This window comes from Microcaecilia unicolor, chromosome 6 (assembly GCF_901765095.1).
Source record: "Microcaecilia unicolor chromosome 6, aMicUni1.1, whole genome shotgun sequence".
Lineage (NCBI taxonomy): Eukaryota > Metazoa > Chordata > Amphibia > Gymnophiona > Siphonopidae > Microcaecilia > Microcaecilia unicolor.
In genome coordinates, this window is record NC_044036.1 from 213,276,913 (window position 1) to 213,297,886 (window position 20,974).

The 20,974-nt window shown below is 40.6% G+C and overlaps 1 protein-coding gene across 1 annotated transcript in view; it reads left to right on the top strand.

Moving 5' to 3' along the window:
- The window catches only part of ZNF618 (zinc finger protein 618), a 1,318,203-nt gene that overhangs the window by 348,833 nt on the left and 948,396 nt on the right, over positions 1-20,974 (top strand). Inside the window, 1 exon segment of the mRNA XM_030206036.1 lies at positions 18,613-18,717. Coding sequence (XP_030061896.1) covers positions 18,613-18,717 — 105 coding nt within the window.

Genomic DNA, 20,974 nt, shown 5'->3' on the forward strand with positions numbered 1-20,974 from the left:
ACAATACTCCAGGTGGGGCCTCACCAACGTCTTATACAGGAGTATTAAAACCTCTTTTCTTCTGCTGGTCACACCTCTCTCTATACAGCCTAGCAATCTTCTAGCTACGGCCACCGCTTTGTCACACTGTTTTGTCACCTTCAGGTCCTCAGATACTATCACCCCAAGATCCCTCTCCCCATCCGTACCTATCAGACTCTCCCCGCCTAACACATACGACTCCCTTGGATTTCTACTCCCTAAATATATCACTTTGCATTTTTTCACACTGAATTTTAATTGACAATTAGCTTCTGCAGATCTTTTTTTCATGTTTTCCACTACTTCCAGGGTGTCCACTCTGTTGCAAATCTTGGTGTCTTCTGCAAAAAGGCAAACTTTACCTTGTAACCCTTCAGCAATGTCACTCACATATATTGAATAGAATCGGCCCCAGCACCGATCCCTGAGGCACTCCACTACTCACCTTTCCCTCCTCTGAGCGAACTCCATTTACCACCACCCTCTGGCGTTTGCCCGTTAGCCAGTTCCTAATCCAGTTCACCACTTCAGGTCCTATCTTTAGCCTGTCTAGTTTATTCAAGAGCCTCCTGTGGGGAACCGTGTCAAAAGCTTTGCTGAAATCTAAGTAGATTACGTCCATAGCACGTCTTTGATTTAATTCTCCGGTCACCCAGTCAAAGAATTCAATGAGATTCGTTTGGCACGATTTCCCTTTGGTGAAACTATGTTGTCTCGGATCTTGCAACTTATTTGTTTCTAGGAAATTCACTATCCTTTCCTTCAGCATGGCTTCCATTACTTTTCCAATAATCGAAGTGAGGCTTGCCGGCCTGTAGTTTCCAGCTTCTTCCCTATCACCACTTTGTGAGGAGGGACACCTCTGCTGTTCTCCAATCCCATGGAACCTGTCCCGTCTCCAAGGATTGATTAAACAAATCTTAAGAAGACCCGCCAGAACCTCTCTGAGCTCCCTCAATATCCTTGGGTGGATCCCATCCGGTCCCACTGCTTTGTCCACCTTTAGATTTTAAGTTGTTCATACACACTCTCTTCTGTGAACGGTGCTATATCCACTCCATTCTCACATGTACTTTGCCAGTCCATCGCGGTCCTTCTCCAGGATTTTCTTCTGTGAAAACAGAACAAAACTATCTATTTAGCAAATTTGATTTTTCTTCATCATTATCTACATAGTGGTTCGCAGCATCTTTCAGTCTCACAATTCCCTTTTTAGTTTTCCACCTTTCACTAATATACCTGAAGAAATTTTTGTCACCCCTCCGTACATTTCTAGCCATTTCTTCTTCCGCATGCGCTTTCGCCAGACGTATCTCTCTCTTGGCTTCTTTCAGTTTCCTCCGGTATTCCTCCCCGTGTTTCTCTTCTTGAGTTTTTCTGTATTTCAGGAACGCCAACTCTTTAGCCTTTATTTTCCCAGCCACGTTTTGGAGAACCATATCGGTTTCCTTTTTCTTTTGCTTTTATTTACTCTCCTTACATAAAGGGTTGTGGCCCTTTTTATAGCTTCTTTCAGCTTGGACCACTGTCCTTCCACTTCTCGTTCATCCTCCCATCCCATCAGCTCCTTCCTCAGGTATTCCCCCATTTTACTAAAGTCAGCACGCTTGAAATCAGGACTTTGATTTTTGAGTGGCCGCCCTCCACTTTAGCCGTCATATCAAACCAAACCGTTTGATGGTCACTGCTGCCCAGGTGGGCACCCACTCGGACATTTGACACACTATCCCCATTTGTGAGCACCAGATCCAGTGTCACTCCCTCCCTCGTGGGTTCTGTCACCATTTGTCTGAGCAGAGCGCTTTGAAAAGCATCTATGATCTCTCTACTTCTTTCCGATTCTGCAGACGTAACTTTCCAATCTACATCCGGCAGATTGAAATCTCCCAGCAACAGCACCTCTCTCTTCTTTCCCAATTTATGGATATCTGTGACCAGATCTTTATCTAGGTCATCCAATTGTGTCGGAGGTCTGTAGACAACACCCACATTTCAGTTGCCTCGATGTCATTTCTCACATACAGAGCTACTCCTCCACCTTTTCGACCCTCTCTATCCTTCCTAAATAGATTATAGCCCCGTATGTTTGCATCCCAACCATTTAGCCACGTCTCCGTGATTGCAACAATGTCTAAGTCTGCCTCCAACATCAGGGCTTGAAGGTCATGAACTTTATTGCTTAGACTGCGCGCATTTGTGGTCATCGCTTTCCATCTACATTTTCTGGTATGTGTTTCAACATTTGTGATTTGGGGGTGTTCTTTGTCTTTGGGTACCTTCATATCTTTTTGTTCCACCTCTATTGCTTTTTCTTCCGCCTCAGTTCTGTTTTGAGGAACATCGCAGTGCTGTAATGGAGCAAAAGAATTCTGTAGGGGCAACACTTGTGAGGGTGGATGCCTCTGTGTCACATAACGAAGTCTACCTGAGCCTACGGTGAACCATCTATTCTTAGGTGGTTTTATCCTTTGAGGCAGTGGTGTGAATTTGGCTTGATTCTGTGCATTATGATGTTGTGCAGTCTTAGAAGTTGCTTTAAGTCCATCTAATTCCTGCTTTACTTTACTGAGCTCCTGTTTTAAACTAGTGAGCTGATGACATATAGGACAAGCCTTAAGGCTCCAGATGATTGGCCTTGAAACTAAAGCACCACAATTATTACAGAGAATAAGTCATCCTGATTTGTTGGAATGGGTATGAACAGGTATGCTATGATGGGGTTTAACAGTGTGGAAGATTAATTTTACTCCTCAGCAAACTGAGACAGTTGTAATTAGGGTGGAGTTAATTTGTGATAAGTAGTGTATTTAGAAAAGCTGTTTAGGAAGTGTCATTCTTGGGGTGGGTGGGATGAGGGAAAGGGTGGGCGGGCTTAAACTTAAAACCTTTGGAATGTGTTTGCTGTAAAACCTATCTCTAGGACTGTGTTAAGCCACTTTTCTACACAGCTGGTTAGGACAAGGGGAAGACAAGGTTAAGACAAGGGGAAGACAAGGTTAAAAAATGCACCAGAAATGTGCAAAACCACAGCTGTAGCATAGTGAAAGCTAGGAATAAAACCAGCACAATTCTTATCTGTTTGAGTTTCCTTCAGGCAGCAGACAAGCAAAGAGCTCCAGGCTGCCCAGCTCTCTCCACAGAAACAGAAACCACCACACCTAAGTGTTTAAAATGTCTGCTGAAAACCAGGTGGGTGGGGGAGGGGGAACAACTCAGCACACTTTAGTAAAAGAAAGAGATTTCTAATACTTCCTGGCAGTTTTGAAACCTGAAAATCTAGTTTTCAAATTTACAAATATCAATAAACTAGTTAGAAACACAACAATCAGATCACAACAGTTAGATCACAATATTTGTGGCGGTTGCGGCCCACCACCTTCTTTGGCTGTGGCATTGGGCGGCTGACATGGCCTGGTGAGGTTACCCTTTAGGGGGCCTTCTGCTCTTTGGTGAGGAATTGGAGAAGATTGTTAAAAACCTAGGGGACTCTTAAGTCCCAGCGGTTGCCTGAGGATAGGCCGAGGCCTTCTTCCAAAAGTCCTGTTTTTCCCTCCTCTTCCAGGCCACGTTTCCAAGAAGCTCACAGATATCGCTGGGGGGCTCATCTGGGTTTTCTCCACATGCCCGTTTTCAGCAGAGGAACTCCTTTCGCTCGGAAAAGCGTTCCTCAGCGGCCGGGCCACGGCCATAGGAGTTCAGGGGCGTCCTCCACAATGATGGGACGCCGGTCCACTCGTCGATTCCTGTAGTAGTAGGTCGTCTTTCCCTCTTTCTCGAGGAGTGGACCAAGATTTCTTCGGATCAGTGGGTCCTGGACCTGATCAGAGAAGGTTACCGATTGGAATTCGGTGCCCCGGTGAGAGACGCCCTTTTGGAGTCCCGATGCGGCACTGGCGTCAAACGGGCGGTGGTAGAGGAGACCTTGCAAGTCTTGCTGAACCTCGGGGCGGTGATTCCGGTGCCTCCTGCCAAACACGGCTGCGGTCACTACTCCATTTATTTTGTGGTACCTTGAAAAAGCGGGTCTTTCAGACCAATCCTCGACTTACGAAGGGTCAACGAGACCCTAAGAGTGCGTCACTTTCGAATGGAAACCCTGCGCTCCGTCATTGCAGCGGTACAGCCAGGAGAGTTTCTCACGTCTCTGGACCTAAAAAAAGCGTATTTGCACATATCTATTTGGCCTCCATGTCAGCGGTTTCTCCGGTTTGCAGTTTTGGGCCAACACTTCCAGTTTTGGGCCTTGCCTTTTGGCCTAGCCACAGCTCCCTGTACCTTTTCCAAGGTGATGGTGGTGGTAGCTGCCTTTCTCAGGCGAGAGGGTATCAGAGTTCACTTTTATCTCGACAACTGGCTCATCAGGGCAGATTCGGCAGACAAGAGCCGACTCACCACGATCAGAGTTATAACAGTTCTTCAGACTCTGGGCTGGGTGATCAACTTGCCCAAAAGTCACCTGACTCTCAGTCTCTCGAGTATTTGGGGGTCTGGTTCGACACGGCCTTGGGGGTTCGTCTTTCTCCCCGACCACAGGCGATGCAAGCTTCAGAATCAGGTCCGTCTGCTCCTGTGGATGCCTCGCCTTCGAGCTTGGGACTTTTTTCAGCTCCTGGGATCGATGACGGCCACCATGGAGGTGGTTCCCTGGGCGAGAGCTCATATGAGGCTTCTGCAGATTGCTCTGCTTTATCTCTGATTTCCCAGGAATACCAACGTAGACTTACGTGGCTCCCTGCGGCCCTGCACAGTATGGATTGATGGCTCTCCGACAGGATGCTGCACCAGGGAATTCCGCTCGCACTTCCTTATTGGTGCTTGGTGATAACAGATACCAGCCTTTCGGGCTGGGGAGCTCATTGCCAGGAAGCTATGCTCAGGGTCAGTGGTCACCCGTGGAAGCGGGGTAGTCCATCAATTGCTTGGAACTACGAGAGATATTCCAGGCTCTTCTGGCCTTCCACAAGACTCTGGAGGGTCTTCGTGTCCGGGTTCTGTCGGACAATACGACAGCGGTGGCCTACATCAATCGTCAGGGCGGTACTCAGTGCAGGGCACTGGCCGCAGAGGCCGCTCAGATTTTTCTCTGAGCTGAGCTCCACTTGCATCTGCTGTCGGCAGCTCATACAGCAGGTCAGAGCAATGTGCAGGCCGATTTTCTCAGCAGACATCAAATCGACCCTGTGGAATGGGAACTGGCAGAAGAAGTTTTTCTTCAGATTTGTGCCAAATGGGGGACTCCCGGATTGGATCTAACGGCGTCAAGTTCAAATGCCAAAGTCCCTCGCTTTTTCAGCAGAAGGAGAGATCCTCGCTCGTCGGGGTTGGATGCACTGGCTCAACCCTGGCCCCCGGGCCTCCTATATGCGTTCCCTCCTTGGCCCTTGATAGGGCGAGTCCTACTGCGGATTCGACAGCACCGAGGCTTGGTAATTCTCATCGCTCCGGATTGGCCAAGGCGTCCGTGGTATGCGGATCGCCGTCGGATGCTGGTGGAGGCTCCACTCCTTTTGCATCTGGTACAGAACCTATTGGTTCAGGGTCCGGTGACGATGGAGGACCCCTGCCGATTTGGTCTTACGGCCTGGCTCTTGAGAGGGTGCAATTGAGAGACAAGGTCATCTCTATTGCAGGCCCGCAAGCCAGCTTATGCTCGGATCTGGCGCAAGTTTGAGGCGTGGGGTGTTTCAAAGGTGATCACACGCGGGCTACAGTCTCGCTGATACTGGACTTTTTGCAGGACGGCTTACAAAAAGGTCTGGCTTACAATTCCCTGCGGGTTCAAGTGGCAGCATTGACATGCTTTCGAGGGAAAGTCTCTGGCTTGTTCCTTGCTGCGCATCCGGACATTGTCCGATTTCTCAGAGGGGCGCTTCGGTTCCGTCCTCCTGTGCGGTCGCCGTGTCCGGCCTGGACCCTGGGGCTGGTGTTGAAGGCTCTCCAGTGTTCGCCTTTCGAGCCGCTTAGGCGGGCTTCTTAGAAGGATGTGACTTTCAAGACAGTCTTTTTGGTGGCCATGACATCGGCTAGACGCGTTTCTGAGCTTCAGGCGCTTTCCTGTCGGGATCCTTTCCTGCAGTTCTTGGAATCTGGTGTAACGGTAAGGACAGTGCCTTCCTTCCTGCCTAAAGTGGTTTCATCGTTTCACCTGAACCATCCCATTTTTCTACCTTCCTTTTCTAGGGAGGATTTTCTGGATTCCTTTGGGTAATTGCGTCTTTTGGATGTACGCAGGGCTCTGTTGCAGTATCTACAGATTTCAAATGACTTCAGGACTTCTGATCACCTTTTTGTATTGTTGACGGGTCCTCGATGCGGGGGGTCCGGCGTCTAAGGCCACTGTAGCCCGTTGGCTCAAGGAAGTCATTTTTTCGGCGTATCTACTTTCAGGACGGTCTCCTGAAGCGTTTAAAGCGCATTCCACGAGAGCGGTTTCCTCTTCGTGGGCTGAGACAGGTGTTCTTTCTCTTCATGAGATCTGTCGTGCAGCTACTTGGGCTTCTCAGCTCTCGTTTGTACGGCATTATAGGCTGGATGTTGCAGCGAAGCAGGATGCGCATTTTGGTGCGCAAGTATTTGCTTGTGGAGTTGCTTGTTCCTACCCTACTTAGGGAGTGCTTTTGTACATCCCATCAGTTAATGGATTCATCTGCTGCTGATGACAAGGAAGGGAAAATTAGGTTCTTACCTTGGTAATTTTCTTTCCTTTAGTTGCAGCAGATGAATCCATGATCCCTCCCTGTCTGACTTTGTTTTTTGTTTAGATCTTTCATGCAGATATTGTAGTTCCTTGGGAGGAGTTGAAGACAAGTTCTCAGAGTTTCTACATGCTGTTCTATTGCAGGAGGTTGAGATTTTCCCTCCTTTGTTTGGTTATTGCTCCGGTTCTGGGGCGTTTGCTCACTGTGAGGAAAGTTTAAATTATGTTGCCTTTCTTATTCACTCTGCTTTGGAAATTTCATATACTGAGGCAGAAGGGGCTGGCTGTCCAGAGTCACTGTGTCTTTCAGTGTTCTCTATCTCCACCTGCTGGTAGGCGGATACAACCCATCAGTTAATGGATTCATCTGCTGTGACTAAAGGAAAGAAAATTACCAAGGTAAGAACCTAATTTTCCCTTTTATTCAGTAATTCCTTTCACGTATTTAAAGGTCTATCATATTCTTTCTGTTCCCCTTCTCTGAGGTATACATATTTAGGCCCTACAGTCTTTTCTAATGGACACCCCTTACAAAACCTCATTTTTGCTTTTATTCTGGAGAGAGTGCATTTTACAAATATTTCTTTTGTATAGTGTTACTTTGGGGCTCATTTTCAGACTATCTGTACATCAGAGAACAGGTGAAAGCTTGGCTGTTGAACCAGGACACACACACTCTCTCTCTCTCTCTAGCAGGACTCACGTAACCACTCCTACCCTAACTAACATAATATTCAAGCATCTTTCTGACCTGATTTGCAGCTTTCCTTAAATTAGTAACTGATTTTCGTACTCCTGTTACTCTGTCTTATCTGTCTTCCATCTTTGCTTACACCCTATGCTGTCTATTGAAATGTTTTATTGTGTTGACGTAAGTTTTGTAAGTATTTTTATTGCTGTCTATTGCTTATGTTGGACTTATTCTTGCTGTACACCACCTTGAGTGAATTGCTTCAAAAAAGTACTAAATAAATCCAAATAAATAAATAAATAAATACATTTTTGAAAGATAAAAACGTCTTAAAAGTGGTATAAAGCAGCATTTGGGCTTTTTTTCCCACAAAAACGCCCAAATTGGTATTTTCTAATCCTATTTTTCAGATGTTTTTCTATGCTGTTCATCTGCAATGCATCTAAATATCAAGTGGGTTTGTTGGGGATGTGTTAAGGGGATGTTAAGGAAAGGATTTGGATGTTCCTAAGACTTGGGTGTTTTTCAGCCATCATGGAACAAAACAGATACCATACATAAAAATTATATACACATACATGTATATGCACATACAACAAATATATCATGTATATACATACATAAATTTAAAATAATATGTATCTCATAAAACATGCCCTATATATAACACTTATCGCTTGGGCAATACATATATAGAGAACATCATCTAAAATTATATTAAATATTGATAAAACAGAAATCAAAAGAAAAGGAACAGCTATATCCTATGTATACATGAGAATGAATTAACATAGGCTAAGACACCCACCTATACAGAAAATCCTTTGTTGCCAAATATAAGGCAAAATGTAGAAATCCTGTTAATTTAAAAAGATTTGTGTGAGTAAATATCAATGTTATATGCTAAAATAGAGAACTTGACTTGTTTTAAAAAAATGTGTTTTAAAAAAATGTATTGGACTCACATGCATCAAGGGTTGGTTTGGAAAAAACCATGCATCAAGGGTTGGTTTGGAAAAAAACAGCTGAGTCAGAGATTTCAAAACGTGATCCACTGATCTAAAAAGAGGTGGAGACAATAATGTATATGTCTCTATGTATAATTTATAACGTAATTCTGTGCACAGTTTATAAAAAGATCAATAGTGACAACTTGTATATTTGAATCCATTTCGAATACGCCGTTAAAAAAGCCTTAAAACAAAAATTCTACTTACATGGAGCCAGTGCTTCGGTCACATATCTCTGGGTTTGCTGAAAAAAGCTCACAGCAAACAGAGGAAGCTTAAGACAGGAAACAGGGGGTCAGAGGTCAGTCTCAAGGACACAATTGTCCCACAAAATTTGTATTTAGGATCGATAATATATAATGTGACAATCGAAGAAAGAATGGACCATGTAAAGTGGACAATATTCAACAACGGGCTATATAAAAAACATATATATATAAAAATGTATCTTTTATAGCTGATGGTGTCATGGAAACTAAAAAGGTCAGAGGTCAAAGAGCGTCCTTGGTTCAAACAGAACATCTAAATAAATAATTAAATAAATAAATAGCGACGTGCCATTATTAGCACTTGCCCCCTTTATTTAAAAAAAACAAAAAAAACAAATTCACAGCGGTGTGCCACTAATATGATTTTCCCTTTTATTTGAAAAATGAAAGATATTCATAAGAGTCTGTAGAATCAAATAAATACTGGATAAAAAGTGAATAAATTTTGAAAAAAGTCGGAATAACACAGCAAATACACTAAGCAATAAAAATTGATGTATGGTGGATGTCTTCAATGCCTATCTTATATATAATATAATATTGATTCTTGAAAGGCAGCGATCATAAGAAGGTTATAGAAAAACAGACAAATCTGTGTCAGCATTTAAGCCATGTGGATGGAGGGTATTTAAATTATAAATAAATTCTTGCTCTTTCCGTAACAAAAATGTATCTGCTGAACCACCTCTCCACTTGTTCTTATATACATAAATAGCACAAAATTTATACTCTTCAAATTTATGGCCATTATATATTATCGATCCTAAATACAAATTTTGTGGGACAATTGTGTCCTTGAGACTGACCTCTGACCCCCTGTTTCCTGTCTTAAGCTTCCTCTGTTTGCTGTGAGCTTTTTTCAGCAAACCCAGAGATATGTGACCGAAGCACTGGCTCCATGTAAGTAGAATTTTTGTTTTAAGGCTTTTTTAACGGCGTATTCGAAATGGATTCAAATATACAAGTTGTCACTATTGATCTTTTTATAAACTGTGCACAGAATTACGTTATAAATTATACATAGAGACATATACATTATTGTCTCCACCTCTTTTTAGATCAGTGGATCACGTTTTGAAATCTCTGACTCAGCTGTTTTTTTCCAAACCAACCCTTGATGCATGGTTTTTTCCAAACCAACCCTTGATGCATGTGAGTCCAATACATTTTTTTAAAACAAGTCAAGTTCTCTATTTTAGCATATAACATTGATATTTACTCACACAAATCTTTTTAAATTAACAGGATTTCTACATTTTGCCTTATATTTGGCAACAAAGGATTTTCTGTATAGGTGGGTGTCTTAGCCTATGTTAATTCATTCTCATGTATACATAGGATATAGCTGTTCCTTTTCTTTTGATTTCTGTTTTATCAATATTTAATATAATTTTAGATGATGTTCTCTATATATGTATTGCCCAAGCGATAAGTGTTATATATAGGGCATGTTTTATGAGATACATATTATTTTAAATTTATGTATGTATATACATGATATATTTGTTGTATGTGCATATACATGTATGTGTATATAATTTTTATGTATGTTACCTAGATATGTAATATTACAGCAGATTACTCACCAGTTTTATTTTTTAAATATCTTTTATAGCCCCTGAAGCAGCCCAGTTGGGCGAAACACGGCCTGTGTCGGGCTGTTTGTACTCATATAAATATTGTTGTATTGTTTAAATAAATTGCATTTCATTTCTACATGATCTGCTTTTTTTGTTTTCCATCTTGGAGTTTGCAGACCGTCTGCCTTCGTGCTTTCTTGGACAAAACAGATACCTACTGCACACCGCCTTGGGTGAATCTTTTCATAAAGGTGATTAATAAATCACAATAAATAAAACCATCCAGGACTACCTGCAAAATATGTAATTAAAAACATTACTTACCAGCCTCTATACCAACTTCAGATGTTATATTCAGGTCCATTAGAGTAGCATGTATGTCCCTGGAGTAGTCTAGTTGTGGGTGCAGTGCACAGCAGACAGGTGGACCCAGGCCCATACCTCCCCCTACCTGTTACACTTGTGGGGGACACTGAGCCTGCAAAACTCACCAGAAACCCACAATACCCATGTATAGGTGCCCCTTCACCTATTAGGGTTGTTGTAGTAGTTTACAGTTGAGAGTAGTGGATTTTGGTTGGGTTTTAGGGGGCTCAGCAGACAAGATAAATGAGCAATGATGAGATGTGTACCTCGGAGCATTTATTTGAAGTTTGCTGCAGTGCCCCCTAGAGTGTCCCATTAGTTTATGGGTTATTTAAACTTTCTGTACCACCCAAACTAACTAGTAGAGCTGAACAGAGTACAAATAAAAGTTAGAAAATCAGAAGATAGAAATGAAATACAATATGTGTTAGTTCAGAAAACATGCACACAAGGAACAAAAGAGTAGTGGCCAAGCTAGGTCACAAGTTCCTGGCAGAAACCCAGTTAGTAGCACCATTCCATGCTACCAATCCTGGGGCAAGCAATTGCTTCCCCATGTCTGTCTCAATAGCAATCTATAGACTTTACCTCCAGGGACTTGTCCAGACCTTTTTTAAACCTAAATACGCTAACCACTATTACCACATCCTCCAGCAGCGAGTTCCAGAGCTTAACTATTCGTTGAGTGAAAAAATATGAGTGTAAGCACATCCGAAACTACATCAAATAAAAGAAGAACAAAAATTACATCAACCCAAAAGCAAAAGCCCTCACCCAACTCCCTGGTCAATGGCAAATGCCTGCCGAAAAGCCAGGTTTTAGTGCAATTTTTAAATTCTTTCAATGAGGAAATACCATGAAGGATTAATAGCAGATTATTTCAGGTGATAGGGGCGAAAAAAAAATAAAAAGCAGAATGCCTTGTACTTTCCAATCTCGCATGTTTTGGTACAGGAAGGATGAGATGATAGTCATTAATAGACCGAAGAACCTGTGCTGGGGTATAGGGAAAGGTAAGGGCAGGCAAATAATGTGGGACTCCCTAATTTAAATGCTTTGAAAATGAGAAAAGCAATTTTATAAACGTTTTCATAACAGGTAACCAATGATTCTTTCTAAACAATGGGGAAACATGATCTGATCTCTTCTCATGAGATAATAGTCTGATTGCAACATTTTGGATAGTCTGCATCTTTTCAGTAAAGAATGTGGAAGACCCACGTAGATAATATTACAGTAGTTGCAGCCTGGTTATAAGAAGGGATAGAATAAGACCATGAAATGCATTGCTATCAAAGACGTGTCATACTGATCGTAGTTGTCGAAGAATGAAAAAGCTAGTCTTGAATAGTTCTGAAACTTGTAGTGCAAATGTTAATCTAGAATTAAGTATTGCTGCAAGATATTTAAAGGATTGAACTTGCACTATAGGTTTACCAAACAACAAAGGCGCCCGGTATAAGAGGCTTGGAGAGGCTAAGCCTCCCCTGCTGTGCTCTGAGGGGTTTAAATTGTTGATTTACCTCCATCCTCACAGCAGGAGCTGCAGTGAAAGCCCCTCTAGCCTTGTGTAACCAGTTGTAGAAATTGGTTTATGGTTTGTTTACCTTACTGCTGGGAGAGTGGGGGGGGGGGGGGGGGGTGTTGGCTGGAGGTGTCCTGGGTTGCCAGGGAGATATTTAGCGAGGATGACTTCCTGACCTGCACTGAGGACAGATAGCAGCAGAATCGGATACTGACTGGGCCAGCATGATCAGAAAAAGTCACCAGACAACAAAGGTAGAAAAGATCATTTTATTTTCATTATAGTGTTTGGAATATGTCCACTTTGAGAATCAGGTGCTCAACATTAAAAGTTTATATTTATTTACTTAATTATGGCATTTTATCCCACATTAAACATTAATTTTTTTGTGGCTCTACATGAGAATTGTGATGATATGATCCCTTGTTTCATATTGTTGACTGTCTGCATTTTCCGTCTGGGTGGTATATTGGTGTATTAGGTTCTGCCCAGTGTAATATTTATGGTACAGTAAGGTTCTGAGTGTGTTTTTGCACAAAGTTGTGCATAGTGTTTTGCAGTTGAGCGATTGTGCTTAGAATATGCTTTGAGCAACCACTTTATTCTTTGACATATGATACATATCTAATATCTAAATTTAATAAAAGGTATTAATGGTGACTTTTATTTTTATTTATTTTTTTTTTTCTGTGTGTTATCAGACAATTATGGTTTAAGCTCCACCCCTGGCCCCACCCATAAACCTGCCCCTTTAGCCTCCCCAAACAGTTGGGCCACCGACCACCTATGCCAAACAATGAAATAGTGGTTGTTGGAGGAGACGGATGGCCTGTAATCCAGCATTCAACAGTTTTTCCTTTGTTAAGCATTAGTCTGTGTTCTAATAACCAGTCTGCTAAACAAACTAAACTGTCTTGAAGTGGACCAAGGTGTGGTGAAAAAGGATCTGTTGGATAGAGCAAAAGGATATCATCTGCATAAAAATAGGCAGATATACCTTTAGAATGAGTGAATGTGGCCAGTGGACTTAAAAACAAATTAACTAGAAGAGGTGAGAGTATGTAATCCTCGGGAAGTTGTGCGGGTCAGAGTTAGATCTATCTCCCCTGCACACCCTACCTCAGCTGATTATAGCTGAAGCGCTCACCAGCGTGATCCTTAGCCTTATATCTTATACAAAATAAAAACAAGAACTCACAAGTTACTTAGAAATAAAATAAGAAAGTTTATTCCAAAGGAATAAAATAAAGAATATGTTTAGTTCAACAGCATAAGTGCAAGGCAAGTCTGAAATATAAAAGAGAAACAGGGAGGCTGATCTACCCAGTAAGCTTCCTGGCTGGGGGGAAGTACTAAGTGTCCTTCTCCACGCCCCCCCCACCCTGTATCTTTCCTTACACCTGCAAATCTCAGGACAACCCATCTATACATTGTCACCAAACATTTGTTCACATATATTTATCCCACCCAACTACTAGAAACTTCTCTCCCTCCTCATGCTGCTTCAGCAGTTTTTGTATCATGTATCCAAACTGTAGCTAAGCTATTTTTGCTGTACCATCAGACCTTGTGGTTGGCTAGCTATATCCTATTGTTTAGTAAGGAGAGTTTTCCAACTTCTTCTTTTCCTACTTACAGATAATGTAACCTTTTTTTCACAGAAAAAAAACAGTGTTATGTAGAAATATTATATAAGGTATAAATGAAAGGATAATATACTCATAAAATCTTCACTTAAAGAATGTACCTTTTGTCTGTTATCTCTTAAACGCATATAATTATATAGAGTTAATAAGCAGTTTATAAAATGTTTTGCCTTAAGTCATGGGCCATATCAGCAGAAAACATAAATGCACAGCTTTCTTTCACATAATGTTTTTCTCTTCCCATAAGTTGTGAATAAACTTCTGTAACCCTTCCCACCCCCACACCACCTGCACTCTGTTCAAAAATCCCACTTCTCATTTTCCCTCTTGTGTGATCGCACACTAATGCATAAACATGTATGGATCCTTACTGATAGGAAGGGTGCGGGGATTGCAGCTTTTTGTCTGTGCACAATTTCTTCTAAAATTCCCCCCTTCAGCTTGTTCTAGTTTGCAAGGGTCAAAAACAGCACACAGAGTAGTTGGGATGAACAAATCTTACAGGTAGCCTCATACATCATCCAGAGGGGCACTCTCAATCCATGCCAGACCACCTGGCCCAACTTGCCCATTCACAGCCCCCCCCCCCCCATAAACCCCATAATATAGAGAGTGTACTTCAGAATTAGCCTGAGAAGATATCACTTTGAAAGACCACTCTGAGAAAAAAGAAGAGATCCAGCTCAATACAGTTCCAGTAATCCCCAAAGTGAATAACTGCAAAAGAAGCAAGGTTGGGTGAATTAAGAAAAGGCCACTGATAAGTGCAATGAAACTGTGAGAACTACTTTATGTTGATCTATATAAGAACGTATTTCACTGAGAAGTGCGGCAAGAACCTCTTCAGTTCTATAATTTGCCCAGAAACCAGATTGTCTCGGATGTAGAGCTAAAGAGTTTTCAGCAAATGAAGAACGTTGATAAAAACAACTTTCTTTAAGATTGTGGACAAAACACAGAGGTTTGATACTGGTCGATAGTGGGCAGGTACTGCTGGATCTAGTGTTTTCTTTTTGAGAATAGGTTGAACAATAGCTACCTTCCATAAGAGAAACACTTGGCCAGACATCAAACTTTGATTAATAATCTGTAATAAGGGTGGATGTGCATTCAGGCATTCTTAACCAAGATAAAGGGAAAGGATCTAAGGAACAATATGTGGTTCTTATGGATGATGATACTTTATTCAAATATTCCGTAGATTGAAGTTGAAAAGATGACCATTTTGCAGAGCCTGAATACAGAGATGAAGGTGATTTTCCAGGATTAACGATGATGAATATAGAGGTGAAAAAAACGTCTGTAAATCACTGCCTTAGAAATGAAAAATTGAGCTAAGGTTTGAGCTTTTGGCATAACATGACTAAAATCCTTACAGGGACCTAATGTTTGTAAAGATGAAAAACCTCTTTTCAAAATATTGAATGTTTTCTTTAACCTCTCAACCTAGTAAGAATGCTTTGCCCTTTTAAGGTAAAAATTAAAATTCTTCTACAAATCTGCAAGTCTGATGGCTGTTGGTGTTTAAGCCATCATCTTTCTGCTCTACAATATTGCTGCTTCAGCAGTCGGAGTCCCGGATGATATCAATTGCTCCAATGGTTATGAGGACCCTGATGAAAAGCACAAAGGTGCTACTGAGTCAAGAAACTCAGAAAGCATAGAGTGATAATGTTGAACTTGCTGGTCCAAAGATTCAGACACAGATTTAAATGGAACAGAAGGAAAGGGTAAGGAAGTACTAGTGGAATCAAAATCAGAAAGATTCCTTGACCAGTAGCCAGATTTGGTTGAAAAAACAGTAGGGAGGGAAAGAAAGAGTAAAGTGAACTGACTTGTGATCAGACCAAGAAAAAGATATACTAGAAAAATTAGAATGAGTGACTGAGGAACTACCCATAGTAAGAATCAAATCTAAGGTATGACCCATTGAATGTATAGGAAAGGATACCCATTGAACCAGATTCAGATCTGAGAGGAATGTAAGAAACGAATGTGCTCTTGGTTGAGAAGGTGGATTGAAATCCCCTACTCTTAATAGATCCCTGTAAAGCACTGTAGCTTCTGATATGGCTTTCAAACAAGATTCCCACCGGAAGGCAGACAAAGATGGTGGACAGTAAAACAACAGTAGATAAGAGAGGAGAGGAAGCTGAAATCTTGAGAACCACTAGTTCTGGAAAAAATATGGAGACGAGACCTCAGTGATAATTAAGAACCTACTACTATTACTACTATTTATCACTTCTATAGCGCTACAAGGCATACGCAGCGCTGTACATCATACACGAAAAGACAGTCCCTGCTCAAAGAGCTTACAATCTAATTAAGACAGGTAGACAGAACAATTAAGAGGTAAGGGAATTAAAGAGGTGGGGTACAGGGCAAGTGAGTAGTGGCTAGGAGTCTAAAGCAGTGTCAAAGAGGTGGGCTTTTAGCCTGGACTTGAAAACGGCCAAAGACGGGGCTAGACGTACATGCTCGGGAAGTCTATTCCAGGCATGAGGTGCAGCGAGATAAAAGGAACGGAGTCTGGAATTAGCAGTAGAGGAGAAGGGGACAGACAAGAGAGATCTATCTGCAGAGCAGAGTGCCCGAAGAGGGGCGTAGGGAGAGACAAGAGTTGAGAGGTACTGGGGAGCGGCAGAGTGAATGCACTTATAGGTCAGTAAGAGAAGTTTGAATTGAATGTGGAAACGGAGAGTAAATCACAGCCAGACCTCCACCTGCTCTAGAAGCTCTCGACAGGTAGAAAACGTCATAACCAGGAGGAAGACAGCTAAAAGATAGTGTTCTTCACCTTCTTTTAGCCACGTTTCCTGAGACATAAAAACTTCATACCTAATGCGATAATAAAATCACATATCAGGAAAGATTTGTTATGCAGTGACTGGCAGTTCAAAAGAGCTGCAGGTATTGGAGAAATACCATGGAATTAGTAGCCAGAATAGGATGGACATAGGCAGGTAATCTATGATGGAAAGCCGGCTCTGATCAATGCCCCAGAGGACTGGAATAGGCCAATACAAGGAAGTGAGGGGTACATTGGAGCCAGAGTATGGACTAGAAAAAGAAGACCCAAGAGAGAAAAAGAAAACCAGTAACATTTTTCTTGTAAAAACATTTACCTTCAGACGATTCCTCAGGAGCTGAATTGAAAGAAAATAAGTGTGCAAGGTCTAACAAATAAAGGAAGGGAACCAAAGTAGTTCCGGGTCAGAGCAGGCTTACAATATGGTCACATGACCAGGTGGCCAGAGTACATTTAAATCCAGCAAGTTGGTGAGTATATTGCTTTCCTGGGATGTCTGGAGGACCAGTCTACTAAAATTGCTGGCTCCGCCTACATCCCAATGGCCTGATTTTCTCTGTTTTTCACTTGGACTTTTTTTTTCCCGAAAATGGTTAAAAAAACAAACAAACCATGTACAATTCACAAAATCTTGTTCAAAACGGTATTTTTGAAAAAAATATATATTTTCCTGTTTTAAAATTACTTTCTTTCATATTTGGATTTTGGACATTTTGTGCAAAACGTCCAAAGTCCAACTTAGACATCATATTGAAAATGGCCCTCTCTATGTTTTTCATTAATTTAGAAGTTTATGGACAATACAAAGATAATTACTGTTTTTCTTCCATGGCATTCATGTAGGGTTATAAGAAATTATAACCATTACAGTTCCTTGTTGCTGCTGGTTCAGTTGATATGATTTGGGAGTTTAATCCTGACTGTTCTCCCGACTTCATAAGTTAAGATTTGAAGTGTTAATGCAATTACAAGAATGAAGGAGCATTGCTAGTAATGGTAGCAATAACATTCAAAGCAGTAACACTAACATATTTGTATTTTGGTCACTAACTAAAACAAATCACTTTACTAAGATTTCTCTGGCTCTATGAATTTTTGTACCCATTAAGAACCTTTGTTAGTGTTACACCAATACATACAAAATGAGAATACATCTACTGTTGAGTGTGACTTAAAGGAAAGATAATTTGGAAAGCAAGGTATAATCACAGTAAAATGTGCAAATCCTTTACTTCAGAAAAACATAACATTAACAGCCTAGTATCTTTTGTGTTGATCTAATGAGAGGAGCATAATTTTTGAAAATTAATGAAAAGTATATTGTCTGTTCAATAAGAAAGCATCACCCTCAACTTGTTTTGCCTTTTTTTTTTTTGTATATCCAAATGGGTTAGCATTTCAACCACTTTATCATAAAAAAAGAGAAAAAGAGAGTTTATATTTGTATATATTTTTCTCTATATATTCATAACTAACTATCTGTTTATATACACGTATACATTATACATGCATATATAGATATTTGTGTGTGTCTGTATGCAAGATATTTTCAGAAATGCAGGTAAAACTGTTGCATGCTTAATATTTGTTGATTAGATCACACTCTCATTTAGAAGTGGAAACTCAGTGATGGTTTCCTAACGTCTCTCTAACATTGGGGGGAAAAAAATCAGTGCCTCAGTTCAAACTCCTCAAGTTCTGTTAACAGAAACATAGATCAGATTCTAGCCTTTTATAAATGTGCAGTATTGAAAAATTGTAAATGAAAATTCACAAAACAGGTAATTTCACTGCTGGATAATATATGTACCAAAAGAGAACCACAGTTTACTTGGTATTGTTAAATATGATACATCTTACTCTTGAGATGGGGATAAAATAAAAGTTTAATGGAAAAGTCTTTGGATACAGAAAGCTAAAAGCTGCTGCAAATATGCCAGTTTGGAAATAAAGTCAAGTTCTTGCATTCCTAATGATATCAGTGCACCACACTAGGGGGCGAGTCATCGGAGAGACCTACAGCAGTGCTGAACAGAGAGCCACCGCGGAACGGCAGCATCCGGCAGTGGGTTGCCAGTTACGTCTCTACACCATCTCCAGGTAGGTTAGAAGAGAATGTAGGTAGATCTGTGTTGTATCATGATGATGCATTTAGATATCTTGAGCCAATATTATGTTTGACACTGTGTGAACGTTTTAAAAATTCACTTCTCTTTTGAAGGGGGGGGGGGGGTGAAAAAAAAAAAAGCAAGCAAGAAAGTCTGAAGTTTGATTGTGAAAATGAATAGTTTTTAATGCAGAGTTGCTTTAAATCCAAAAGTTGTACAATTTTTGCTTGACTTCTGCTGCAGTTTGAAAACAGCAGCAAAATTATTCAACAGTTGTGTGGTGTGCACCAAAATGGTTTTTTGCTACTGATTCACACTAGATATTTAGTTAAAAAGAAAAAAAAAAACACCTACCCCTTCTAAAAAATTAAAAGATAAAGTAATATTCAGGATAAGACTACTTTTAGGGCTTCTATCAAATTGTAGGGTAGTAGCTGGAAGATATGAAGCTCCTCAACTCTCTAAAAGAAAGCTTTTTAATGAATAAAGTTTCTTCCAGTGTAGTATGCATGTGGATCAGAGAAGTGTTAATATTAAACTTGCAGCAAAACATAAAGGGCCCTGTTTATTAAGGTGTGTTAGCGTTTTTAATGCACCTACAGTTAGCGCGTGCACTAACCTTGTAGGTGCCTATAGGGATATTGTAGGCGTGTACATGGGTAATGCACATTAAAGTTGCTAACGTGCCTATACCGTGGCTTAGTAAACAGGGTCCAAAATATCTTTCAGCTCTTTTCTCTATGAAGTGCTGATAGTTGACTATATCACAATTAGTTTTGCAACCGGTAATAAAATATAAAACAAAAAAATAAAAATAAACTAAAGGATTGTTTGTTGTGGTGTGGCAGAGACCAGCAATGAAATATTCTTGAAGAAAGTGAATATTAGCTGGAAGGTTGTGTTACAGAATATTTTCAGCTAACCAGACTTTTTTCTTTATATTGTACACTTAAATGTGCTTAAAGAAAACAGGATTATAAAAATCTATAACAGTTTTAGTCCACATTCTATTCCTTCCTTTGATTGTAGCAGAGAGCATTGTAGAACCACAGAGAAGACATAGAGGGGCATTTTCAATATGTCATCCGAGTCCAGTTGTAGACATATTGCTGAAAACGTCTAAAATTCTCATCATGATCATAGCCATTTTTGAATTGGGAACATGTCTATTTTTTATTTTCAAAATAACTATTTTCCAGATATTTTTGTGCTCTGTACATATTTTTTTAGGTATCATTAAAAAAAAATGTCCTAAAGGAAAATGCATAAAAACAATCCATAGGGATGGCTGTGTAGCACCATTCCCAGTAAACTGACATCACAGACATCCCAGCTGAGCAGCTGGGCAGAGTAGAGGTCAGTGTTTCAGACTTCACTTAAAAATCCCACCTTAACACCCTTATTTTATATTGTGAGCCCTCCAGGAACACCTAAAAACCTATTGCTCACCACTACAAAAGCCCTCAGATCTGCAGGTATCTTTTATCTATAGGTACAGTTGGTATTTTGGGGGTTTTAGAAGGCTCACGATTTCTACCAAAAGTATACTAGTTTGAGTGGGATATGGACCTGGATCCTTTTGTCTACAGTCCACTGCATTGACCATTAGGCTAACCTGGGATCAGCTTGCTGCTCTATCTAAACCTGTCAAAAACAGCATAGGTGAAAGTGAGGAAAGTTCCAAATGACCAAGGCAAACAGAGTAAGAGCATCCAAGAGTTTATTTGCCAAAGTAAGCTGACCCAAAAGACCCTATATGGGCTGTTAAGACACGATGCCTTCCTCAGGGGTCTAAAAACATGGAAATTATAAAAACAGCATAAATAAATACATGCATAAATAGTCATTCATATTGGAATGATATTCATAATGATAATAAATTGGCACAGATAGAACCACATGATTTATGAGAATATATATAAGTATAACCATGTAAAATTATGAAAACTATATATTAGTAAAAGAGATCGTAATTGTGTGGAAGTAATAAAGACAAAAGAAATAGTGGGTATACCCAAAATATGGCACTACATTTATGAGTTAATGACAAAAATTAGTGAAAATGGTTCCTTATATATACCTTGTTCCTAAGATTCACAAATCTATATGAGCTCCCCCGGGGCGCCCCATAGTATTGGGTTGCGGCCCAGTTTTAGAGCCACTATCCCAATATGTAGACTGTTATTTAAAGCCATTTGTACAACAAGCAAGATCTTATGTTAAACATTCTGTGCAATCTGCAAACTTTG